Source organism: Lagopus muta, chromosome 29, assembly GCF_023343835.1.
Source record: "Lagopus muta isolate bLagMut1 chromosome 29, bLagMut1 primary, whole genome shotgun sequence".
Classification (NCBI taxonomy): domain Eukaryota; kingdom Metazoa; phylum Chordata; class Aves; order Galliformes; family Phasianidae; genus Lagopus; species Lagopus muta.
Genome location: NC_064461.1, coordinates 379,959 through 392,058, shown reverse-complemented (window position 1 = coordinate 392,058; position 12,100 = coordinate 379,959). Strand labels below are relative to the sequence as shown.

General features: G+C 56.3%; 4 protein-coding genes and 3 pseudogenes across 4 annotated transcripts; 3 read left to right on the top strand and 4 right to left on the bottom strand.

Moving 5' to 3' along the window:
* Positions 1–1,495: 1,495 nt before the first annotated feature.
* LOC125685902 (scale keratin-like) lies at positions 1,496–1,870 on the bottom strand. Its single transcript, XM_048929365.1, has one exon. It carries the CDS (start codon positions 1,859–1,861, stop codon positions 1,496–1,498), a length of 366 nt encoding a protein of 121 aa, XP_048785322.1. The 5' UTR covers positions 1,862–1,870.
* A 932-nt stretch (positions 1,871–2,802) lies between these two features.
* On the top strand, positions 2,803–3,371 carry LOC125685900 (scale keratin-like; annotated as a pseudogene).
* Positions 3,372–4,820: 1,449 nt separating this feature from the next.
* LOC125685904 (scale keratin-like) lies at positions 4,821–5,195 on the bottom strand. Its single transcript, XM_048929367.1, has one exon. It carries the CDS (start codon positions 5,184–5,186, stop codon positions 4,821–4,823), a length of 366 nt encoding a protein of 121 aa, XP_048785324.1. The 5' UTR covers positions 5,187–5,195.
* Positions 5,196–6,127: 932 nt separating this feature from the next.
* LOC125685899 (scale keratin-like) lies at positions 6,128–6,696 on the top strand (annotated as a pseudogene).
* Positions 6,697–8,145: 1,449 nt separating this feature from the next.
* On the bottom strand, positions 8,146–8,520 carry LOC125685903 (scale keratin-like). Its single transcript, XM_048929366.1, has one exon. It carries the CDS (start codon positions 8,509–8,511, stop codon positions 8,146–8,148), a length of 366 nt encoding a protein of 121 aa, XP_048785323.1. The 5' UTR covers positions 8,512–8,520.
* A 932-nt stretch (positions 8,521–9,452) lies between these two features.
* Positions 9,453–10,021, top strand: LOC125685897 (scale keratin-like; annotated as a pseudogene).
* A 1,450-nt stretch (positions 10,022–11,471) lies between these two features.
* LOC125685901 (scale keratin-like) lies at positions 11,472–11,846 on the bottom strand. The gene has a single exon (XM_048929363.1). The coding sequence runs from the start codon at positions 11,835–11,837 to the stop codon at positions 11,472–11,474; it is 366 nt and encodes a 121-aa protein (XP_048785320.1). The 5' UTR covers positions 11,838–11,846.
* Positions 11,847–12,100: the final 254 nt, after the last annotated feature.

Sequence of the window (12,100 nt, the reverse complement as noted above, 5' to 3'; positions counted from 1 at the left end):
CTGAAGTCTACAGGGCTCAGATGAGGATGTTTCGGTCTCCCCCAAGGGACCCACAAATGGGTAAGCAACCCACGCAGTCAGAATGGAGAAGGTCTCCTGCCTTTTGGGTACAAGGAGATGGCTTTCCATTTCTGCTGCTGCCCTCCAGACTCATGTGTGTTGAGGCAAGGGCACTGCTGTGCTGATTTCCCTGGAGCTAACAACTAGCATCCTACTTTATGCCACGCCGACCTGCATCTCTTTGGCTCAGGCACTCCTTGAGTTGGAGCAAAGCCCTGATTCCTCCCAGCTGGCTCATTAACTGCAGCAATTTTACAAAATTGAGATGACTGATTTTTCTCTGTTTCTCTTGTTTCTCTTCTCAACACTGGGATCCCTGTTCTTGTGCAAATCTCTGAAAGATACTTAGGTGCTGAACATGCAAGCTTCTCCTACCAAACTTCCAATGGATTTGCTGAGAGTGCTGGGCAGGATGCAAGCCAGCTAAAACTACATGCATACTGTGTTAGACAGCAAGTGCCTAGCCCAAGATAACAAGATTGGTGAGAGCTATTATCAACCAACGAACACGATTGCATAGCTTTATTTGAGCTGGTTGATTGTTCAGGGTGAGGTCATGTCTAGTTGCAAAACAGTATGTAACTATATTCTTTTAGTCTGTATCTAACATCATTTGAGAACTAAAGAAATGGATGGTGGTTACTGGTTGATCACTTAAGGCTTAGTCTTGGAAATACTCCCCTTAAATCTATGCATTAATGGCACTGGTCCATCATTTAGAAGCATTCCAATTAACACGCAGTTAGAACAAAGCTGATTGGCATTAAAGGGGAGGGAATCAAACTTGAAGACTGGAAAAACAAGGTAGTTTAATAGATGGGAGTGACAGCAAAGGAATGATTTTTGTTCATTAACAAAGCAAAAAAGCCATGCATCTGCTGACTAGGGAGAAAAGATTCCGGAGCAATACAGGCAAAAGAAAAAAAGAAGAGAAGAACTTAATGCAGTGCCCAAAACAAGGAGACTGGAGGTTTGCAGAAGGCATGGGGATGTAAGTCACAGAGGCTGCAGAGCAGCTTTGCTTTCTGACAGGTCATCTCTTAACATGTCATGGTGCTGTGTGAGCCAGAGCTGTCATAGTCAGGGGATTTGACACAAGGAAACACAGCCTGGTTCAGAAGGAAGCTGAGACTGTCCTGTCCAAATGGGCTGGACATGTTCAGAGGAAGGGAGTTCTGGAGCTCCCACGCTCCTTGAAAAGAAAAGACAAATACTCAAGTGTTGAATGCAACCTTGTTTAATCATAAAGGCAGGAAAGGACACAACAAACAGCAGCGATGTGTGCTGGACTCAGGTAGGCAGGAGATGCATGGGGCTTCAGGAGTGGTATTTCTTGAGATATCTACAAAGCAGTAGCCTGAACAGGGCAGAGAAAGGATCATGCATACATGAAGAGGATGAGAAAAGCAAGAGGAGATTAGGCATGTGCCTGTGTTTAGCAGGGCCCACAGGTGTCCCAGAGCTTCCTGCTGTAGCGGGGCAAGGCGCAGGGGCTGCAGGCAGGAGAAGCGTAGGGTCTGCCAAAGGTGCAGAGGCCCCCCGAGCCCTGAGTGGCCCCGGCGCCGTAGAGGCCCCCCAGCCCCAGGGAGCCGCCAAAGGCGGGTGCTCCGGAGGAGCCCACCACGGCTTGCTGGGGGAAGGAGCTGAGGATGGGGCCGGGGAAGGTGACGACGACGGGCGGTGGCTGGATGAAGGCCGTAGAGTCGGGGCACTGGCGTGCGCACAGCTCATTGCAGCTCTCAGCGATGGGCTGGGGCACGGCGACGCTGGTTTTTGGTGGGCACAGGTCGTAGCAAGACATCTTGGTGTGAGAGAGCTGAGCCTGCAATGCAAAGCCACCAAAGGATTTAGGAGAGGGACAACGCCCTAGCAGAACCAAGTGAGTGACCAGGGCCTGCTCTACATGCAGCAGGTCCATAGCCTCCGTCACTGTTGTAGGGCCATAGCCACCCCACAGCCTCTTGCTCTCCTGCCTGGGAGACCCACTCCAGTGCCAGCCAAAGGAGGGCCAGTCACTCACCCTTTCCCAAGCTGAGCCAGGAAGCAGTGGTGGATGCTGGTGCTCACACAGGACAGTGCTTTTATGGGGGCTGGTGAAGATGGGGAGGAGCTGGCTGTGGTGGGGGCACGTGGCTATCAGCAGCCAAACCCCAATCTCCCATGTGCGTTCCATGGGGCTGTTTTACTGATGTTGTTTCCTTGGCTACCCCCACCCATTCCATCAGCACCTACAATTACCCTGCTCGGACACTGGCCAGCCCGCTGCTAATGGACCAATTAGACCTGCTGCCCTCTCATCCTCTGCCTGCATAAGAGGGAAGGGAGGGTGAGAAATGCTGAGTGGCTGTTCCTTGCATGCCACAGCACTTCCCCAGGGTCATAGTTTTGCTGTGTCCACATGCCACCTGTGCAGAGCCTCAGGGAGGAGCAGGGTCACAGCACTGGGTAAGGAGAAGGTCTGGCGCAGGCATCCTGCACGCCAGCGTCTGAGTGACAAATACTCCTTTCTTGTTATCTGCAGAGGCGCGAGGTGACGGAATGCCCAATCAAAGGCACTCCTCTCAGTCATTCTGCTTAGCACTTCCCGGTCAGTCCATGAAGCAGGAAGAGGAGGGAGGGCAGTAAAGGGGCCTGTTCTGGTCCAGCCGGGGACTGCTGACACAGGGAGAGCGGGAGCAGGCCAGCCTGGCCTCGGCATCAGGGAGTGTCGCCTCTGCCCATTGGCCCAGAGGCTGATGAGCCATGCCTCATCCTGGATAAAAGCTGGGACTGAGAGGAGCTCTCCCAAGCACTGCTCTGGCCTCCTTCTCCTTGCGAACAGGGTAAGTCCAAGAGCAATTCTTCTCCACACTCGGGCCTGTGCCTGCAGTGCGCCTGAGCTGCTGCCATCTGCTGCTGCGTGACACTGTCCGCCCTCTTGCAGAGCTCCATCCCATCACACCAAGATGTCTTGCTACGACCTGTGCCCACCAAAAACCAGTGTCGCCGTGCCCCAGCCCATCGCTGAGAGCTGCAACGAGCTGTGCGCGCGCCAGTGCCCCGACTCTACGGCCTTCATCCAGCCACCGCCCGTCGTCGTCACCTTCCCCGGCCCCATCCTCAGCTCCTTCCCCCAGCAAGCCGTGGTGGGCTCCTCCGGAGCACCCGCCTTTGGCGGCTCCCTGGGGCTGGGGGGCCTCTACGGCGCCGGGGCCACTCAGGGCTCGGGGGGCCTCTGCACCTTTGGCAGACCCTACGCTTCTCCTGCCTGCAACCCCTGCGCCTTGCCCCGCTACAGCAGGAAGCTCTGGGACACCTGTGGGCCCTGCTAAACTCAGGCCCTGCCTGCTCCCACCAACACTAGCATCAGCTCATTGCTGAATGCCTGGGCCTGGAGTGTTGAGGAGTGCTGAGCATCTCCAGCTGCCACTGAGGCCTGAGCAGATGGCAGTGCTGGCACCTTTGCTTGCTTTGCCCTCGTCTCCTGCCCATTCCTCTTCTTCCATGGTCTTCAACATGAGTCTGACCTGCCTTTTTGCCTCTCTCCCCATCTCCAGCTGATCTGGGAACAATAAAGTTTTCCTGCATTCACAAATGCCTTCTTCCTCTCTTTGTTGTAGCTTCAGATAAGTACCGGGTGGTTTTGTGACAGCTGAGGTTGGGTAAATTCTGCTGATGGGGGTCCCAGGTTTTGCTTAGTAGTGTGGGAGTGTTGAAAGTAAATATGGCAGAGGGGTCCTTTTGGTGAGGCTTTGGGAGCTGTGGAAGGAACAGAGAGGAGGACGGTGCTGACCACGCTCCCTTGCCATTCCTCCTCAGATCTGCAGTGGGCCTGCTCTGCCAGTTGCGCTGCTCTGTAGAAGTACCGCATTTTTGACCGCATACTCTCTTATTTGTCAGAAATTCAGCTCGGTGTTTAGCTATGTAAATGACGGAGGGTGAGGGAAAGTCTTAATACTTCATGAGAAGAATTGTACCTATGCTGTAAGGAATAATCTCTGCTTTGAGATTAGCACAGATGCTCTCCAGCAAAATAGTATGGTCAGTGTCCAGGAAGAAAGTTTCAGACTGTGCTGTCGGGTGCTGGAGCCTTTATGTTCAGAACGGATTCCCTTCTAAGTCATGATTCCCAATAATTGTCTGTAGTGGCTGTTGGCAGAACAGCTTGAACACGCACTTGCAGAGGATGATTTTCTAGAAGTTCCCTCACCGCTCAATCTGAGCCTTCAGATTGGGCATGGAGGGGATATTGCTGAGGCCATGGGAGCTGGGGAGGATGGGCAGGAGGGAGGACGGCAGTTCACAGATACCCTGGGGCTGCATTTCCTGCTGGAGAGGGAGAATCCTGCATTCAGGCAGGGCTTGTGCAGATGGGCAAGAGTAGAGTGTGAGCCGGAGCTGGTGTGGCCAGGGCCTTTGACCAGGGGAAACACAGCCTGTCCTGGCAGGCGGCTGAGAGCTTGTTCTGGGCCAGACCTAGGGACCATGCGTGGCAGAAGGGAGCCCTGGGGCGGCCATTGTGCAAAGGAAGAAAAGCCCAAGATTCCAACATTGGATGCATATGACTTTTATTGTAAAGACAGGAAAGGACACAACATCAAAGACATACTAGAGTCCAAGGCAGGAAGTAGTGCCAAGGTCTTCAAAAGAAGTGTTTCTGAAGGCATCTTCAAGTCAGAGGCCAGCCCAGGGCCCAGTTCAGGGCCATAAAAGACAAAGTGGGCATCAGAAATCAGCACAGAGGATGAGGAAGGTAGTGGTGAAGAGTCGTGCACCTGGGTTTAGCAGGGCCCGCAGGTGTTCCAGAGCTTCCTGCTGTAGCGGGGCAAGGCGCAGGGGCTGCAGGCAGGAGAAGCGTAGGGTCTGCCAAAGGTGCAGAGGCCCCCCGAGCCCTGAGTGGCCCCGGCGCCGTAGAGGCCCCCCAGCCCCAGGGAGCTGCCAAAGGCGGGTGCTCCGGAGGAGCCCACCACGGCTTGCTGGGGGAAGGAGCTGAGGATGGGGCCGGGGAAGGTGACGACGACGGGCGGTGGCTGGATGAAGGCCGTAGAGTCGGGGCACTGGCGCGCGCACAGCTCGTTGCAGCTCTCAGCGATGGGCTGGGGCACGGCGACACTGGTTTTTGGTGGGCACAGGTCGTAGCAAGACATCTTGGTGTGAGAGAGCTGAGCCTGCAATGCAAAGCCACCAAAGGATTTAGGAGAGAGACGGTGCCCTAGCAGAACCAAGTGAGTGACCAGGGCCTGCTCTACATGCAGCAGGTCCATAGCCTCCGTCACTGTTGTGGGGCCATAGCCACCCCACAGCCTCTTGCTCTCCTGCCTGGGAGACCCACTCCAGTGCCAGCCAAAGGAGGGCCAGTCACTCACCCTTTCCCAAGCTGAGCCAGGAAGCAGTGGTGGATGCTGGTGCTCACACAGGGCAGTGCTTTTATGGGGGCTGGTGAAGATGGGGAGGAGCTGGCTGTGGTGGGGGCACGTGGCTATCAGCAGCCAAACCCCAATCTCCCATGTGCGTTCCATGGGGCTGTGTTACTGATGTTGTTTCCTTGGCTACCCCCACCCATTCCATCAGCACCTACAATTACCCTGCTCGGACACTGGCCAGCCCTCTGCTAATGGACCAATTAGACCTGCTGCCCTCTCATCCTCTGCCTGCATAAGAGGGAAGGGAGGGTGAGAAATGCTGAGTGGCTGTTCCTTGCATGCCACAGCACTTCCCCAGGGTCATAGTTTTGCTGTGTCCACATGCCACCTGCGCAGAGCCTCAGGGAGGAGCAGGGTCACAGCACTGGGTAAGGAGAAGGTCTGGCGCAGGCATCCTGCATGCCAGCGTCTGAGTGACAAATACTCCTTTCTTGTTATCTGCAGAGGCGCGAGGTGACGGAATGCCCAATCAAAGGCACTCCTCTCAGTCATTCTGCTTAGCACTACCCGGTCAGTCCATGAAGCAGGAAGAGGAGGGAGGGCAGTAAAGGGGCCTGTCCTGGTCCAGCCGGGGACTGCTGACACAGGGAGAGCGGGAGCAGGCCAGCCTGGCCTCGGCATCAGGGAGTGTCGCCTCTGCCCATTGGCCCAGAGGCTGATGAGCCATGCCTCATCCTGGATAAAAGCTGGGACTGAGAGGAGCTCTCCCAAGCACTGCTCTGGCCTCCTTCTCCTTGCGAACAGGGTAAGTCCAAGAGCAATTCTTCTCCACACTCAGGCCTGTGCCTGCAGTGCGCCTGAGATGCTGCCATCTGCTGCTGCGTGACACTGTCCGCCCTCTTGCAGAGCTCCATCCCATCACACCAAGATGTCTTGCTACGACCTGTGCCCACCAAAAACCAGCGTCGCCGTGCCCCAGCCCATCGCTGAGAGCTGCAACGAGCTGTGCGCGCGCCAGTGCCCCGACTCTACGGCCTTCATCCAGCCACCGCCCGTCGTCGTCACCTTCCCTGGCCCCATCCTCAGCTCCTTCCCCCAGCAAGCCGTGGTGGGCTCCTCCGGAGCACCCGCCTTTGGCGGCTCCCTGGGGCTGGGGGGCCTCTACGGTGCCGGGGCCACTCAGGGCTCGGGGGGCCTCTGCACCTTTGGCAGACCCTACGCTTCTCCTGCCTGCAACCCCTGCGCCTTGCCCCGCTACAGCAGGAAGCTCTGGGACACCTGTGGGCCCTGCTAAACTCAGGCCCTGCCTGCTCCCACCAACACTAGCATCCACTCATTCCTGAATGCCTGGGCCTGGAGTGTTGAGGAGTGCTGAGCATCTCCTGCTGCCACTCAGGCCTGAGCAGATGGCAGTGCTGGCACCTTTGCTTGCTTTGCCCTCCTCTCCTGCCCATTCCTCTTCTTCCATGGACTTCAACCTGAGTCTGACCTGCCTTTTTGCCTCTATCCCCATCTCCAGCTGATCTGGGAACAATAAAGTTTTCCTGCATTCACAAATGCCTTCTTCCTCTCTTTGTTGTAGCTTCAGATAAGTACCGGGTGGTTTTGTGACAGCTGAGGTTGGGTAAATTCTGCTGATGGGGGTCCCAGGTTTTGCTTAGTAGTGTGGGAGTGTTGAAAGTAAATATGGCAGAGGGGTCCTTTTGGTGAGGCTTTGGGAGCTGTGGAAGGAACAGAGAGGAGGACGGTGCTGACCACGCTCCCTTGCCATTCCTCCTCAGATCTGCAGTGGGCCTGCTCTGCCAGTTGCGCTGCTCTGTAGAAGTACCGCATTTTTGACCGCATACTCTCTTATTTGTCAGAAATTCAGCTCGGTGTTTAGCTATGTAAATGACGGAGGGTGAGGGAAAGTCTTAATACTTCATGAGAAGAATTGTACCTATGCTGTAAGGAATAATCTCTGCTTTGAGATTAGCACAGATGCTCTCCAGCAAAATAGTATGGTCAGTGTCCAGGAAGAAAGTTTCAGACTGTGCTGTCGGGTGCTGGAGCCTTTATGTTCAGAACGGATTCCCTTCTAAGTCATGATTCCCAATAATTGTCTGTAGTGGCTGTTGGCAGAACAGCTTGAACACGCACTTGCAGAGGATGATTTTCTAGAAGTTCCCTCACCGCTCAATCTGAGCCTTCAGATTGGGCATGGAGGGGATATTGCTGAGGCCATGGGAGCTGGGGAGGATGGGCAGGAGGGAGGACGGCAGTTCACAGATACCCTGGGGCTGCATTTCCTGCTGGAGAGGGAGAATCCTGCATTCAGGCAGGGCTTGTGCAGATGGGCAAGAGTAGAGTGTGAGCCGGAGCTGGTGTGGCCAGGGCCTTTGACCAGGGGAAACACAGCCTGTCCTGGCAGGCGGCTGAGAGCTTGTTCTGGGCCAGACCTAGGGACCATGCGTGGCAGAAGGGAGCCCTGGGGCGGCCATTGTGCAAAGGAAGAAAAGCCCAAGATTCCAACATTGGATGCATATGACTTTTATTGTAAAGACAGGAAAGGACACAACATCAAAGACATACTAGAGTCCAAGGCAGGAAGTAGTGCCAAGGTCTTCAAAAGAAGTGTTTCTGAAGGCATCTTCAAGTCAGAGGCCAGCCCAGGGCCCAGTTCAGGGCCATAAAAGACAAAGTGGGCATCAGAAATCAGCACAGAGGATGAGGAAGGTAGTGGTGAAGAGTCGTGCACCTGGGTTTAGCAGGGCCCGCAGGTGTTCCAGAGCTTCCTGCTGTAGCGGGGCAAGGCGCAGGGGCTGCAGGCAGGAGAAGCGTAGGGTCTGCCAAAGGTGCAGAGGCCCCCCGAGCCCTGAGTGGCCCCGGCGCCGTAGAGGCCCCCCAGCCCCAGGGAGCTGCCAAAGGCGGGTGCTCCGGAGGAGCCCACCACGGCTTGCTGGGGGAAGGAGCTGAGGATGGGGCCGGGGAAGGTGACGACGACGGGCGGTGGCTGGATGAAGGCCGTAGAGTCGGGGCACTGGCGCGCGCACAGCTCGTTGCAGCTCTCAGCGATGGGCTGGGGCACGGCGACACTGGTTTTTGGTGGGCACAGGTCGTAGCAAGACATCTTGGTGTGAGAGAGCTGAGCCTGCAATGCAAAGCCACCAAAGGATTTAGGAGAGAGACGGTGCCCTAGCAGAACCAAGTGAGTGACCAGGGCCTGCTCTACATGCAGCAGGTCCATAGCCTCCGTCACTGTTGTGGGGCCATAGCCACCCCACAGCCTCTTGCTCTCCTGCCTGGGAGACCCACTCCAGTGCCAGCCAAAGGAGGGCCAGTCACTCACCCTTTCCCAAGCTGAGCCAGGAAGCAGTGGTGGATGCTGGTGCTCACACAGGGCAGTGCTTTTATGGGGGCTGGTGAAGATGGGGAGGAGCTGGCTGTGGTGGGGGCACGTGGCTATCAGCAGCCAAACCCCAATCTCCCATGTGCGTTCCATGGGGCTGTGTTACTGATGTTGTTTCCTTGGCTACCCCCACCCATTCCATCAGCACCTACAATTACCCTGCTCGGACACTGGCCAGCCCTCTGCTAATGGACCAATTAGACCTGCTGCCCTCTCATCCTCTGCCTGCATAAGAGGGAAGGGAGGGTGAGAAATGCTGAGTGGCTGTTCCTTGCATGCCACAGCACTTCCCCAGGGTCATAGTTTTGCTGTGTCCACATGCCACCTGCGCAGAGCCTCAGGGAGGAGCAGGGTCACAGCACTGGGTAAGGAGAAGGTCTGGCGCAGGCATCCTGCATGCCAGCGTCTGAGTGACAAATACTCCTTTCTTGTTATCTGCAGAGGCGCGAGGTGACGGAATGCCCAATCAAAGGCACTCCTCTCAGTCATTCTGCTTAGCACTACCCGGTCAGTCCATGAAGCAGGAAGAGGAGGGAGGGCAGTAAAGGGGCCTGTCCTGGTCCAGCCGGGGACTGCTGACACAGGGAGAGCGGGAGCAGGCCAGCCTGGCCTCGGCATCAGGGAGTGTCGCCTCTGCCCATTGGCCCAGAGGCTGATGAGCCATGCCTCATCCTGGATAAAAGCTGGGACTGAGAGGAGCTCTCCCAAGCACTGCTCTGGCCTCCTTCTCCTTGCGAACAGGGTAAGTCCAAGAGCAATTCTTCTCCACACTCAGGCCTGTGCCTGCAGTGCGCCTGAGATGCTGCCATCTGCTGCTGCGTGACACTGTCCGCCCTCTTGCAGAGCTCCATCCCATCACACCAAGATGTCTTGCTACGACCTGTGCCCACCAAAAACCAGCGTCGCCGTGCCCCAGCCCATCGCTGAGAGCTGCAACGAGCTGTGCGCGCGCCAGTGCCCCGACTCTACGGCCTTCATCCAGCCACCGCCCGTCGTCGTCACCTTCCCTGGCCCCATCCTCAGCTCCTTCCCCCAGCAAGCCGTGGTGGGCTCCTCCGGAGCACCCGCCTTTGGCGGCTCCCTGGGGCTGGGGGGCCTCTACGGTGCCGGGGCCACTCAGGGCTCGGGGGGCCTCTGCACCTTTGGCAGACCCTACGCTTCTCCTGCCTGCAACCCCTGCGCCTTGCCCCGCTACAGCAGGAAGCTCTGGGACACCTGTGGGCCCTGCTAAACTCAGGCCCTGCCTGCTCCCACCAACACTAGCATCCACTCATTCCTGAATGCCTGGGCCTGGAGTGTTGAGGAGTGCTGAGCATCTCCTGCTGCCACTCAGGCCTGAGCAGATGGCAGTGCTGGCACCTTTGCTTGCTTTGCCCTCCTCTCCTGCCCATTCCTCTTCTTCCATGGACTTCAACCTGAGTCTGACCTGCCTTTTTGCCTCTATCCCCATCTCCAGCTGATCTGGGAACAATAAAGTTTTCCTGCATTCACTAATGCCTTCTCCCTCTCTTTGTTGTTGTTTCAAATAAGTACCGGGTGGTTTTGTGACAGCTGAGGTCGGGTAAATGCTGCTGATGAGGGTCCCAGGTTTTGCTTAGTATTGTGGGAGTGTTGAAAGTAAATATGGCAGAGGGGTCCTTTTGGTGAGGCTTTGGGAGCTGTGGAAGGAACAGAGAGGAGGACGGTGCTGACCACGCTCCCTTGCCTTTCCTCCTCAGATCTGCAGTGGGCCTGCTCTGCCGGTTGCGCTGCTCTGTAGAAGTACCCGCATTTTTGACCGCAAACTCTCTTATTTGTCAGAAATTCAGCTCGGTGTTTAGCTATGTAAATGACGGAGGGTGAGGGAAAGTCTTAATACTTCATGAGAAGAATTGTACCTATGCTGTAAGGAATAATCTCTGCTTTGAGATCAGCACAGATGCTCTCCAGCAAAATAGTATGGTGAATGTCCAGGAAGAAAGTTTCAAACTGTGCTGTCGGGTGCTGGAGCCTTTATGTTCAGAACGGATTCCCTTCTAAGTCATGATTCCCAATAATTGTCTGTAGTGGCTGTTGGCAGAACAGCTTGAACACGCACTTGCAGAGGATGATTTTCTAGAAGTTCCCTCACCGCTCAATCTGAGCCTTCAGATTGGGCATGGAGGGGATATTGCTGAGGCCATGGGAGCTGGGGAGGATCGGCAGGAGGGAGGACGGCAGTTCACAGATACCCTGGGGCTGCATTTCCTGCTGGAGAGGGAGAATCCTGCATTCAGGCAGGGCTTGTGCAGATGGGCAAGAGTAGAGTGTGAGCCGGAGCTGGTGTGGCCAGGGCCTTTGACCAGGGGAAACACAGCCTGTCCTGGCAGGCGGCTGAGAGCTTGTTCTGGGCCAGACCTAGGGACCATGCGTGGCAGAAGGGAGCCCTGGGGCGGCCATTGTGCAAAGGAAGAAAAGCCCAAGATTCCAACATTGGATGCATATGACTTTTATTGTAAAGACAGGAAAGGACACAACATCAAAGACATACTAGAGTCCAAGGCAGGAAGTAGTGCCAAGGTCTTCAAAAGAAGTGTTTCTGAAGGCATCTTCAAGTCAGAGGCCAGCCCAGGGCCCAGTTCAGGGCCATAAAAGACAAAGTGGGCATCAGAAATCAGCACAGAGGATGAGGAAGGTAGTGGTGAAGAGTCGTGCACCTGGGTTTAGCAGGGCCCGCAGGTGTTCCAGAGCTTCCTGCTGTAGCGGGGCAAGGCGCAGGGGCTGCAGGCAGGAGAAGCGTAGGGTCTGCCAAAGGTGCAGAGGCCCCCCGAGCCCTGAGTGGCCCCGGCGCCGTAGAGGCCCCCCAGCCCCAGGGAGCCACCAAAGGCGGGTGCTCCGGAGGAGCCCACCACGGCTTGCTGGGGGAAGGAGCTGAGGATGGGGCCGGGGAAGGTGACGACGACGGGCGGTGGCTGGATGAAGGCCGTAGAGTCGGGGCACTGGCGCGCGCACAGCTCGTTGCAGCTCTCAGCGATGGGCTGGGGCACGGCGACACTGGTTTTTGGTGGGCACAGGTCGTAGCAAGACATCTTGGTGTGAGAGAGCTGAGCCTGCAATGCAAAGCCACCAAAGGATTTAGGAGAGAGACGGTGCCCTAGCAGAACCAAGTGAGTGACCAGGGCCTGCTCTACATGCAGCAGGTCCATAGCCTCCGTCACTGTTGTGGGGCCATAGCCACCCCACAGCCTCTTGCTCTCCTGCCTGGGAGACCCACTCCAGTGCCAGCCAAAGGAGGGCCAGTCACTCACCCTTTCCCAAGCTGAGCCAGGAAGCAGTGGTGGATGCTGGTGCT